This window comes from Phoca vitulina, unplaced genomic scaffold (genome assembly GCF_004348235.1).
Source record: "Phoca vitulina isolate PV1807 unplaced genomic scaffold, GSC_HSeal_1.0 scaffold65, whole genome shotgun sequence".
Taxonomy (NCBI): Eukaryota; Metazoa; Chordata; class Mammalia; order Carnivora; family Phocidae; genus Phoca; species Phoca vitulina.
In genome coordinates, this window is record NW_022589768.1 from 5,600,416 (window position 1) to 5,612,812 (window position 12,397).

A 12,397-nucleotide genomic window follows, 5' to 3' on the forward strand; every position below is an offset into this window, starting at 1 on the left:
AGAGAATGAGAGACAGAGAGCATGAGAGGGAGGAGGGTCAGAGGGAGAAGCAGACTCCCTGCCGAGCAGGGAGCCCGATGCGGGACTCGATCCCGGGACTCCAGGATCATGACCTGAGCCGAAGGCAGTTGCTTAACCAACTGAGCCACCCAGGCGCCCTCTGTTTTTTATGAATTTGACTACCCTAGGTATCACCTGTAAATAAAATCAGACCGTAGTTTTCTTCTTGTGCCTAGCCTGTTTCAGTCCTCATAAGTCCTCCAGGTTTATCCCTGTTATAGCTTGTGTCAGCATTTTCTTAATTTTTAGGGCTGAATATTCCACTCTCTATATACCCATTTAAAAAATAGTCCATTTGGGGGCGCCTGGGTGGCTCAGTCGCTGGACGTCTGCCTTCCGCTCAGGTCATGACCCCAGGGTCGGTCCTGGGATCGAGACCTGCATCGGGCTCCCTGCTCGGTGGGAAGCCTGCTTCTCCCTCTCCCACTCCCCCTGTTCCCTCTCTCACTGTCTCTCTATCTGTCAGATAGATTAATAGAATCTTTGAAAAAAAAAAAGTCCATTTAAAATTTACTGACGTTCTGGGTAAGGTACAGGAATTATGAAAAGCTTAGGCATTATGGTTATGAATTCCTTGCATATTTATTATTGCTTCTAATTTATTATAAGAGTTACCTCCCAGAAATGTTAATCACAGCCGTACTGAAAGTGTTTGGGATGGGGTAATGCTGTCTGGGTGAGAATACCACATTGTAAGTCCACTGGCCGTCCAAGGGGAAACTGGCTTTGTGGAATTTGAAACAAAAGAACTTGAGCAGCAAAAGCTATTGAGGTAGGTCCAGATCCATTGCTGTCACTAACCATGGCGGCACTTCCTTTTTTTTTAGCTTCCAAGCAAGTCCATTCACATTTGAGTGGTGGGGAGCCCAGTCTTGGGAGAAACTTGGAATTAGGAACATTGTTTAACCTTTGGAGGGACGTTTCTCTTAACCTTCCTGAATTAGTTTCCAGAGTCCTCTTCTCTCGAAGGCTCATACCACATTTTGTTCATCCATTCGTTCCTTGATAGACACTTGACTTGCTTCCACCTCTTGGCTATTGTCAATAATTCTGCTATGGACATGAGTGTACAAATACCTCCTTGAGACCCTGCTTTTAATTATTTCGGATATATATCTAGAAGTGGGATTGCTGGACCATGTGGCAATTCTCCTTTTTTTTTTAAGGGGGGAGGGGCAGAGGGAAAGGGAGAGAGAGAATCCCAAGCAGGCTCCATGCCCAGAGCAGAGCCTGAGCACCCCTCACCCTCCACCCCCCACTCCCATCTCACAACCCTGAGATCATGACCTGAGTGGAAATCAAGAGTTGGGTGCTTAACCGACTGAGCCACCTGGGTGCCCCTGGACAATATGGCAATTCTATCTTTAATTTTTTTCTATCTTTAATTTTTTTTTTTTTTTTTTTTAAAGATTTTATTTATTTATTTGACAGACAGAGACCCACAGCGAGAGAGGGAACACAAGCAGGGGGAGTGGGAGAGGGAGAAGCAGGCTTCCCGCGGAGCAGAGAGCCCGGTGTGGGGCTCGATCCCAGGACCCTGGGACCATGACCTGAGCCGAAGGCAGACGCTTAACGACTGAGCCACCCAGGTGCCCCTCTATCTTTAATTTTTTGAGGAACCATCACACTGTTTTCCATAGTGGCTGCAACATTTTACATTCTTACCAGCTGTACCCAGGGTTCCAGTTTGTCCACATCCTCACCAACACCTGTTGTTTTCTGTTGGGGGGCGGGGTTGTTAGTTTGTTTGTTTTTGATCGTAGCTATCCTCATGGGTGTGAGGTGGTATCTCATGGTGATTTTCATTTGCATTTCCCTAATGATTAGTGCTATGGGGTGACTTTTCATAGGCTTCTTGGCCATTTATATATCATTTTTGAAGAAATATCTGTTCAAGTCCTTTGCCCACTTATTAATTGGTTGTTATTGTTGTTGAAATCACCTGATTTTAAAACCTTGGTCACCAATCAATATATTATTTTTTAAAAACCCTGTCTGAGCAGGGTCGTTTTTTTGTGAGTTTGTAATTTTGTCATTGTTGGTAATTTTTATTTTATTTTTTAAAGTAGGCTCCATGCCCAGTGTGGGGCTTGAACTCACAACCTTGAGATCAGGAGTTGCATGCTCTCCTGATGGAGCCAGCCAGGCGCCCCAAGTCTCTGCTGCTATGGCTCCCATGGCTGCTGACTTTTTTTTTTTTTAATTTAAGATTTTATTTATTTATTTGACAGCAAGAGAGTGAGAGCACAAGCAGGGGGAGTGGCAGGGAGCCTGATGCGGGACTTGATCCCAGGACCCTGGGATCATGACCTGAACCAAAGGCAGACACTTAACCGACTGGGCCACCCAGGCGCCCCACTCCTGACTCTGTTAATAGCCCTGCTTGCCCTCTCTCTCCATCTGTAGGTTTCCCCTCACATACTCACTCCTTGAGGCCAGGCACTGTTATGTTTTTCTGTTTCAGGAAGAGGTGCTTAGCACCTGGTTGTAAGTAAGTGGGCCCTGTGTCCTCTGAGGGTTTGACGCCTGCAGGCAGAGCAGGGAGGGCTGCCCGCTGTGATCTTGACATTGAGTTCTGCATGTAGGAGGTGTGTCCACAGCCCACAGGTTGCTGTGTGTGAAACCCAAAACCTGAGTGGAGCCCAGGTGAAGCTGAAACCTTCAGGACTGGCCCCAAATGAATTCTCCTTAGGGATTATGATTATGGCAGATTCAGTACAGTTAAAAAAAAAAAATCTTGATTAGCTCTCATGACATTAACGCTTAAGAGATGCTCTTAAAAACTAAGCTAGCTCTGCAACAGCCCAGTAGAATTTCTGCAGGTCCTAAAGCCCTTTATACTCAAGCTTTCAACCAGGTAAGGTAAAGGAATTTTGTAACTTGGGTCCAAAGGCCCCTTCGAATCCTGAAAAGGGTGGTAGAGCTGGGTGCACCTTGTTCTGTAGGGAATGGAATGTTTGGAGTCTGTTTGCTTTCTGCTTCTCTGCATGTGACCCATGAGGGTGTCCAGAGGCTGCGCTTGAACCGGAGACCTGGGATCTATCCTGACTTCTGACACAAGCCACACTCCCTGGGTCTCATTTTTCTTCCTAAATAATCTCTCAAATTCTTTTTAGGTTAAAAAAAAAAATCTGTTTGCATATCCTTGGGAGATTATTTTTAGATTAAAAAAGATCTGTGCACATCTTTGGAAAGTGAGTCATTTTGCTGCACATAATTCACCTTTTTCTCAGCGGGCTGGGGAAGTCAGCATGAATCACGGTGGTGGTGTGTGTTGTCGGACAGTGATATGTTTGGGGTTGTGGGGTTTTGGCCACTTCTGTTTTACATGTGCGTAGGTGGTCATGCTTTTTTAGTCTTGGCCTGCTTTTTACAGACTTCTGTCCCTTGCTGTCCACCTAGCGGTGGTCACTTCTTCTGACCATTGGTGTTTTTAAGTGAGCATCTTGGTCCCCTGTTCGGACTTGCTGTCTAATCTCTGGTGAGGTGAAAGACCCAGCACTCCATCTATAAGGATTGTGCGTAACGTAAGAGTCCATGGGCCCTGAGTGAGGCTGAGGAGGCTCTGCTGGGGACAGAGCCCCACTCTCAGCTGTCCTCCTGCCTGCGTTCCAGCAGCGAGTGAACTTTCTGGTGATGGAGGCCCGGCTGTAGGTGTCGCACAGATCTGCTTGCGCGACTCTGCAGTCGCCGTCTCCTCCCGGCTGTGCGTAGAGGAACATGCTAGCGCGTGGGTACCTCCTCTGTCTGCTCCGGGCTGAGGCTCAACAAGCTCCCTCCAGGTAGCCTGCACTGATTTAATGCGGTAGGCCGTTTTCCTGAGTTTTCTTTGGAATTCACTTCCCAGACTGTTGGTTTTTCTCATGAGTCAGACTTTGCTTGGAGAGCCTCCCCCAGCTCCTCTTGTCCTCATCCATCTCCCTGGACCTTAGATGCTTCTCTGGCGGGACTGGCTACCCTGAGCCAGCTTGTATTGAGGGTTCTGAGTTCTAGTCCAGATGCCCTAAGCCACGCTTTCCATCGAGAAAGGTGTGACTCCTGGTAGATGTGTTGTCTTCAAGCAGTGTAACCTGTGTCGGTCTCTTCTGCCTTCAGATTCCAGGGGAGAGGGTCTGACCGGCCAGGCTGGCATCCTTCTGGCCAGTCCTAGGTGGCCGTCCTCAGTGGGGGATCCAGGCCCCCCAGGTGGCCGGGGAGCTGCTCCTGCTGAGGGGGACAGAACGTGGGGAGCTGGGCCCTGGCTGACACGGCTCCCTCCTTGGTGAAGGGCAGGTCCGGCCGGGGAGGAGAGGGGCTCCCCCACGAACCTCCCCAGAGGTGTGATGCGCTCTGTGTGCCCGGTTCCAGATGCCGACAAGAGGATCAAGGTGGCGAAGCCGGTGGTGGAGATGGACGGCGATGAGATGACCCGGATCATCTGGCAGTTCATCAAGGAGAAGGTAGTTCCTCCCAAAGCGGGCGGCTCTCCGCACAGCCTCCTGGGCCCCGTGTCCGGTCCCAGGGCTCACCCGCCACCCTGGTGGGCAGCAACAGCCTTTTTCTGTCCTGCCATCCACCTTTCTGTCATGTCCACACATAGTTTTCACGACGTCAGGCAGGGGCCCGGCCTCAGCCGTCTGTCTCGTGCTGGTGCCAAAGCCCACATGTTTTCCAGAATGGGTGCACATTCAAGGCCCATCCTGTATCGGGTCCGTCTTGATGCCCCACAGTCCGATGTGAGTTCTCCAGGGAGTGGAAAGAGCAGGGCTGGTGTGCCGGGCAGCGTGCACACCTTTCCTGGGCGGTTCAGGGACGTTATCTGGAGTCGTGGCTGTGGTGTGTCGTCGGACAGCGATACGTCCCAGCCATCGAGCCGTCATGGCGGAGGGCTCCCAGCGTGGCTCCTTGGCTTCCCCAAAGTCGCTGTGGTCTGGATCTGCCTGGAGAACTTGTCCATGTGAAGACCCCTGTATTGTGTGTGTGTCCACAAGAAGGTCGAGAATTGCCACTTCTGAATGGGGAGGAGAAGGGAACCCACCGTACAGAGAAATCTAGATGCACTTGGGGTTGGGGTTCAGCTGAGTTGGTGGGCCATCGCGGTCCATGCTAGGGGCTGAGCCCTCTGAGGGGCTGCAGCCTGGTCTGCTGGCCTCTTTCCAGAGAGCCCTGCATCCTGACAGCTTCTGCCTGGCCCCGCGGAGGAATGGCTGATCCCACCCCTCTGCCGTGCTGCCTGCTTCCTCCACTGGCCTTCCCTGACTGGGCGTCCTGTGCCATGGCCCACACGTGCCCCTGAGTCACAGACATCTGGGCTGACGCCTTGCCCCGGTCATCTGTCTCTAGCTCATCCTACCCCACGTGGACGTCCAGCTCAAGTACTTCGACCTGGGGCTCCCACACCGTGACCAGACCAATGACCAGGTCACCATAGACTCCGCGTTGGCCACCCAGAAGTACAGTGTGGCCGTCAAGTGTGCCACGATCACCCCTGATGAGGCCCGTGTGGAAGGTGTGAGGGTGCGGAGGTGGGTGGGCCGGGGCAGTGGGGGCTGGGCCACGAACCCGGGAGACGGGAGCCCCAGAGGTGCCTGCAGATGAGGCTGGGCGGGGTGTTGTTCCCAGGCCCGTGGTGTTTGTGCTGTGCTGTGCGGCTCTGGCCAGGGTAGGGGTCGTTGGCAACAGCGAGGAGGAAGCTCATGCAGGCACAGTAAGACGGCCTCTTTGGGCAGCCTGCCCCTCTGGGCTCCTGGACTGTTCTGCAGGCAGGTTTACGGAGAGACCTTGGGGCCACCTCTGGCCAGCAGAGTGCTCTGTGTCAGGCTCGTATCCTTCAGAGCCTCAGAGGGCGCTGGGGAGCATTGCTCGGATCTCACCACCCACTTGGCACTGCAGCTCTGTCTCAGAGAGGTGCCCTCACCAGGCTTGGACTGGCTGCTGGGCCCTGGTTCTGGGACCACTTTCGAGGGTTCCATGAAATAGGGCACCAGTGTGTGGACAAAGGGGCCAGGTTTGGAAAATTCGAGAAAGGGTGGCTTAGGGGCTCGCGGAGCTCTTTCTCTCTTGCTACGTCCTGCAGTGTGAGGGAGCTGGAAGGAGGCATTCAAGGCCCATTTCCCAAACGCTCCAGAGCTCCTCCCGTCTTTCGGGTGCAACCTGACCTTAGGCTACTGGAATCATCTCCGTGCTAAGCTCTTTTTGCAGGTTTTCTTTTATTTCTCCCAAGCCCCGGGATTTATGCATCCCTATTTTGTGGACAAGGAAGTAGGGAGTCACTGTCGTAGCAATGTGGGCTGGACCCCGTGGTTCGTGGCAGTACCACGGCGAGAACAGCACGTCTGCTGCATGCCGAGCATGATGTGGGAGCCGCTTTAGGAAGAAGTTTATTTAATCCTCACCGCGACCCTTAGCAATCATTTCATTTTATAGCTCGGGTTAAGCCACCTGCATAAAACTCACAGTTAGAGGTGGTGGAGTTAGACCCTGAAGCCAAGAAATCTGATCCCACGGCCCACACATTCATATTCTAGACATTCCCCAGGATGATTTCCAGGGCCCCCGTCTGGCCGCGTTCTTGCCTAGGGTTCAAATTTTGGTTGGAAGGTGGGGGCTGCAGCCGGGCCACTTCGTCTCTGTCCTCACAGAGTTCAAGCTGAAGAAGATGTGGAAGAGTCCCAACGGGACCATCCGAAACATCCTCGGGGGGACCGTCTTCCGGGAACCCATCATCTGCAAAAACATCCCCCGCCTGGTCCCCGGCTGGACCAAGCCCATCACCATTGGCAGGCACGCCCACGGCGACCAGGTTGGCCCCGGAGGGAGCTGCTCGCACTGGCCTGGGACCCTCACCCGGACCCCCTGGCCTGAGCCGCGCTCTTGTCTCCGTAGTACAAGGCCACGGACTTTGTGGTGGACCGGGCCGGCACGTTCAAGATCGTCTTCTCCCCGAAGGACGGCAGTGGCGCCAAGGAGTGGGAGGTGTTCAACTTCCCCGCCGGCGGCGTGGGGATGGGCATGTACAATACGGACGAGGTGAGGCCCCGGCGTGCGGCTCCCCGAGCCTGGCCCCCTGCTCGGGCCGCTGTGGACTGCCGATTCTGACGCCCCCGCGACAGCGGCCTGGGGGCAAATGCATCGGGATGCGTTCAGGGGGACCCGCAGTGTGCCTGGGGTGCAGTGGGGCGGGCGGACTCCTGCTTAGCCAGATGCTCCTGCTGTGCTCCTTCTCCGACACCCCGACTTCCTGTGCTCCTTCTCCGACACCCCGACTTCCTGTGCTCCTCCGACACCCCGACTTCCTGTGTGTCTTCTCCGACACCCCGACTTCCAGTGCTCCTTCTCTGACACCCCGACTTCCTGTGCTCCTTCTCCAACACCCTGACTTCCTGTGCTCCTTCTCCGACACCCCGACTTCCTGTGCTCCTCCGACACCCCGACTTCCTGTGCTCCTTCTCCGACACCCCGACTTCCTGTGCTCCTTCTCCGACACCCCGACTTCCTGTGCTCCTCCGACACCCCGACTTCCTGTGTGTCTTCTCTGACACCCCGACTTCCAGTGCTCCTTCTCTGACACCCCGACTTCCTGTGCTCCTTCTCCGACACCCCGACTTCCTGTGTGTCTTCTCCGACACCCCGACTTCCAGTGCTCCTTCTCTGACACCCCGACTTCCTGTGCTCCTTCTCTGACACCCCGACTTCCTGTGCTCCTCCGACACCCCGACTTTCTGTGTGTCTTCTCCGACACCCCGACTTCCTGTGCTCCTTCTCTGACACCCCGACTACCTGTGTGTCTTCTCCGACACCCTGACTTCCAGTGCTCCTTCTCCGACACCCTGACTTCCAGTGCTCCTTCTCCGACACCCCGACTTCCAGTGCTCCTTCTCCGACACCCCGACTACCTGTGCGTCTTCTCCGACACCCCGACTTCCTGTGCGTCTTCTCCGACACCCCGACTTCCTGTGCTCCTTCTCCGACACCCTGAATTCCTGTGCTCCTTCTCTGACACCCCGAATTCCTGTGTTCCTCTGACACCCCGACTTCCTGTGTGTCTTCTCCCGACACACCTTTCGGGGCACGTTAGTTGTCAGGATGCTTAGCTTAAGCAAACTGGATAGGCATTTTTTTCCCCCTTTCCCAACTCTTGGCTTTCATTTGTTCTGTGGTTGACCTCATTCTCTGGCCGTGAGGAAGTGGCCACCAGGAGCCCCAGGCTTGTCCCCTGCCAGCTTGGTTACCCTATCAGAAAAGAGCCTTTTTGTCAACAGGGTTCCGGCAAAAGCGCAGGCCTGGGTCACATGACCACCTCTGAGCCAATCACAGAGGGGCTCGGAGACGAGAAGCCGGGACTTGGGGTCCACTCTAGAGACTGCTGGGTGGGCCGGGGGAATCAGCCCCACCCCAGCCATATGGTCTAAGAATTGGGGAGGGGAGGGTAGTTGTCCAAGGCAAAACTGAGGGGCTGCTTCCTCCCAGAAGTTGGGAGGGGGCTACTGGGCCAGTAGAAAGAGCAGCTGCTCCCTCCAGGGTGGCTGGGTTCACCCAGACTGTCAGGGCGGGTGGTATGGAGGGAAGGGATGCCGTACCTGGGGCCCACACCAGGGACCTCTCTCTCCCTGCAGTCCATCTCGGGTTTTGCGCACAGCTGCTTCCAGTATGCCATCCAGAAGAAGTGGCCGCTGTACTTGAGCACCAAGAACACCATCCTGAAAGCCTACGACGGGCGCTTCAAGGACATCTTCCAGGAGATCTTTGAGAAGTAACAGCCTCTCCCTTTATCGCTCCCTCAGGATTTCACAGCCTTCCTTGCCTGTCCCCCCAGCCCCCAGCCTACAGGGTGGTCACTGTCCCAGTGCATTTGACTCAGCCCTGAGCTTGGGGGGAGATCCGCAACCTGTCAGCCTCCCGCCCTCTCCCCACAACAGGCCCTTGTGCTTCCAGGCACTATAAGACCGACTTTGACAAGAATAAGATCTGGTACGAGCACCGGCTCATCGACGACATGGTGGCTCAGGTCCTCAAGTCTTCCGGCGGCTTCGTGTGGGCCTGCAAGAACTACGACGGAGATGTGCAGTCGGATATCCTGGCGCAGGGTACGCTGGGAGCACCGTTCTCCGGGGGCTGGGTTGTTGGTCTTTTCTGGCTGGGGGATTTTTCAGACCCTTTTCATAGAAAACTTCTCTAGTGTGGCCTGCTGACTCATTGCAGGGTTCCCCGTGGACAGCAGGGGGCAGGAGCTCTCTGGCATCTGAGTGAGGAAGGCTTCCCAAATTAGGTTTGGACGGGTGTATTACTAAGGCTACTGTTACAGAGAAAGGAGAACATAGGAATTCAAGTTCTTTTTTTTTTAAGTTTTTTTTTTTGGTAAAGATTTTATTTATTTGACAGAGAGACACAGCGAAAGAGGGAAGACAAGCAGGGGGAGTGGGAGAGGGAGAAGCAGGCCTCCCGCTGAGCAGGGAGCCCGAGGCGGGGCTTGATCCCAGGACCCCGAGATCATGACCTGAGCCGAAGGCAGACGCTTAATGACTGAGCCACCCAGGCGCCCCAGGAATTCAAGTTCTAAAGGGCTAGGTGTGTCAGCTTTGAGGTTGTTCCTGCCTGTGGGCCAAGTGACTGTGGCTCCAGGTTTGGCTCCAGGAGGAAAATGGGATTGAGCACAACTGGGTGCTTTTTGAACAAGAGAGAATTCATTTTGCACAGTAAATCTGTTGGATGTAGGAGAATATTGGGGAAGGTGGCAAAGCCCCACGCCCTAGAATGTCCCGTGAGACAAATTGGATTGCGGCAGGAGCATGGACGAGGCCATTAGAGAGGTAGCTGTGAGAACTCGCCCATTTGTGCTGGGAACGAGAGCAGGAAGGGCGGTGAGAGGAGACCACATGTGAAGTACGGAGAGGGAGGAGAAACAATGTTCCATGAGATGCGGTGAAGTCTAGCTCCTGATACGGAGGAAAGTGAAGTCCACCCCAGGTTGTGAGGAAAAGACCTAGGGTCCTGATGTTTTATAAAAACCTTTGGCTTTATTTCAGTAAGTGCAGTGGTGATCCTCTCACTAGAACCATTCCTATCTAGGATGGAAAGATGAAAAGCCATAGCAGACCAGAGAAAGGCATGAAAGTTACCCTTAAGTAATAAGGAATTGGTGAGCGTGAGGGTCCGGTAAACATGGAGAAGAGACCCCCTCCCCCTGCCCCAGCTGCAGACAGTCTTAGACAACTAATTTTCTTTCTTTTCTTTTTTTTAAGATTTTATTTATTTATTTGAGAGAAAGTGAGAGAGTACAAGCGGGGTAGGGGGAGAGGAGATGAGTAGAGGGAGAGGGAGAAGCAGGCTTCCCACTGAGCAGAGAGCCTGACACTGGGCTCGATCCCAGGATCCCGGGATTGTGATCTGAGCCAAAGGCAGACACTTAACCAGCCGAGCCACCCAGGTGCCCGTTAGACAAGTAGTTTTCTTATAGAAGTTCTTCACTTTTTTGGAACGCCTAGGTGGCTACCCAGATATATGTTCACAGGCTGACGAATGCCACCTTTGAATGCCCCCTGCCCTGTGCTGGGCTCTGGAGACCCAGGACAAGGGTAGACAAGCCGGAAACGGTGGCTGTCCTCCCAGGCACAGTCGGGGCTTGTGAGCTGAGAGGCAGCTCACGAGCAGGACGGCAGGTGGGTGAGGGGTGGTGTTGGCACTGAAAGGAGAGTCTTCCCCCTCTTCAGGCTTTGGCTCCCTTGGCCTGATGACGTCTGTGCTGGTCTGCCCGGATGGGAAGACCATCGAGGCTGAGGCTGCTCATGGAACGGTCACCCGCCATTATCGGGAGCACCAGAAGGTGAGTGGTAGGGACTGTGGTCGCGTGCCCATCTACCCCAGGGGCTCAGAACACACTGGCGCGGAAGACTGGGAGGGTGGGTCTGGCTTGTCAGTCTAGGGGTGGGCAGCTGCGTCCAGGTGGCCCCCTTGTCAGCTGCTTTGGCTCCTAATGCCGCTGTGCCCCCTGCCCCGCAGGGCCGGCCCACCAGCACGAACCCCATTGCCAGCATCTTTGCCTGGACACGTGGCCTGGAGCACCGGGGGAAGCTGGACGGGAACCAGGACCTCATCAGGTGAGCCGAGAGGGCGGGGGGCCTGAGCTGGCCCAGGGCAGGTGCTGGGCCCCGGCTCTGTGAGCTGGGCCCTCACTCTGCCCGCCGCCTGCAGGTTTGCGCAGACCCTGGAGAAAGTGTGTGTCCAGACTGTGGAGAGCGGAGCCATGACCAAGGACCTGGCGGGCTGCATCCATGGCCTCAGCAAGTGCGTGGCCTGGGGCAGAGGGCGGGGCTGGCCTTCGCGGACCTCGGGGCCGGGTGGGAAGAAGCCAGAGGCTCCTTAGGGGCCCCTCTGGGATCCGCTTCGCTGCCAAGGGCCTGAGGTGGGACAGGTCCACAGCGCTGAGGCCCAGTGCGTTGGTCCCCGTTCCCGGGGCCAGCGGGCTGGCCACTCAGGGCCTTGCCATCCCCTTCCCTACGAGTTCCTGCTGAACTTGGCCGTGGGCTCCCGGCAGCCTGTGACCGGTAGCCTGGGTGCGCGGCCTGGGGGTCGGGGGGCAGCCCCTCGGGGGGGCCCGAGCTCGGGCTCTGCCCTGGAAGGGCCCGGCTGGAGGCGCTCCTCACGCGAGCCCTGTTCCCTCGGCAGTGTGAAGCTGAACGAGCACTTCCTGAACACGTCGGACTTCCTGGACACCATCAAGAACAACCTGGACAAGGCCCTGGGCCAGTAGTGGGGGCGGCAGCGCGGCCCTGCGGCTGTGGTGGGCGGGCCGGGCCGAGCAAGCCGCGGGCCGCGGGGGAGCCCCTTCTCAGGCCTTTCTAGGGGACGTTTTTTATACGAGCGAGATGTTTTTAAAAGTCTCTGTGTTTCCCCTCATGGTGACGTGAGGCAGGAACAGCGCGTTTTACCTCAGCCGGTCAGTGTGTTTTGCATACTGTAATTTATATTGCCCTTGGAACACATTGTGCCGTATTTAGCTACTAAAAAGTTCTTCACAAAACCGTCTGCTGTGTTTGTGCCCCAGGGAAGGAGGCCGCGCAGCCAGGGCCCCAGAGAGAGAGGGCCTCAAGGACCGGCGGATTCTCCCCGGGACAGACTGGGCCGCCGCAGGCCTGGGTCCCCGGCCGCCAGCAGTCAGGGCCCACCGTGAGGGGAGGGGAGTGGGCAGCACTGGGAGCGTCCGAACTGCACGGGAGCCGCCCGACGGGCCCCAGGACTCCCGGTGTGCGGGCCTGTGGGCCCCCTGAGATTACCGAGCACAACCCCATTCCTATATCCTCCTGTCCGTTTCAGGGTTGCTACCACTTCTCATAGATTCTGGTTTTTTGCTTTGTTGGTT

General features: G+C 55.4%; 1 protein-coding gene across 1 annotated transcript in view; it reads left to right on the forward strand.

Annotated features, from left to right (window-relative positions):
* The window catches only part of IDH2 (isocitrate dehydrogenase (NADP(+)) 2), a 16,862-nt gene extending 4,499 nt beyond the window's left edge, over positions 1-12,363 (forward strand). The window contains exons 2-11 of the mRNA XM_032392100.1: positions 4,408-4,499; positions 5,383-5,548; positions 6,681-6,841; positions 6,925-7,068; positions 8,655-8,791; positions 8,974-9,125; positions 10,749-10,861; positions 11,038-11,135; positions 11,230-11,322; positions 11,704-12,363. Of these exons, the coding sequence (XP_032247991.1) occupies positions 4,408-4,499; positions 5,383-5,548; positions 6,681-6,841; positions 6,925-7,068; positions 8,655-8,791; positions 8,974-9,125; positions 10,749-10,861; positions 11,038-11,135; positions 11,230-11,322; positions 11,704-11,788 (1,241 nt within the window). The 3' untranslated portion in view covers positions 11,789-12,363. The remainder of the gene's footprint in view (positions 1-4,407; positions 4,500-5,382; positions 5,549-6,680; positions 6,842-6,924; positions 7,069-8,654; positions 8,792-8,973; positions 9,126-10,748; positions 10,862-11,037; positions 11,136-11,229; positions 11,323-11,703) is intronic.
* The last annotated feature ends 34 nt before the right edge of the window (positions 12,364-12,397 follow it).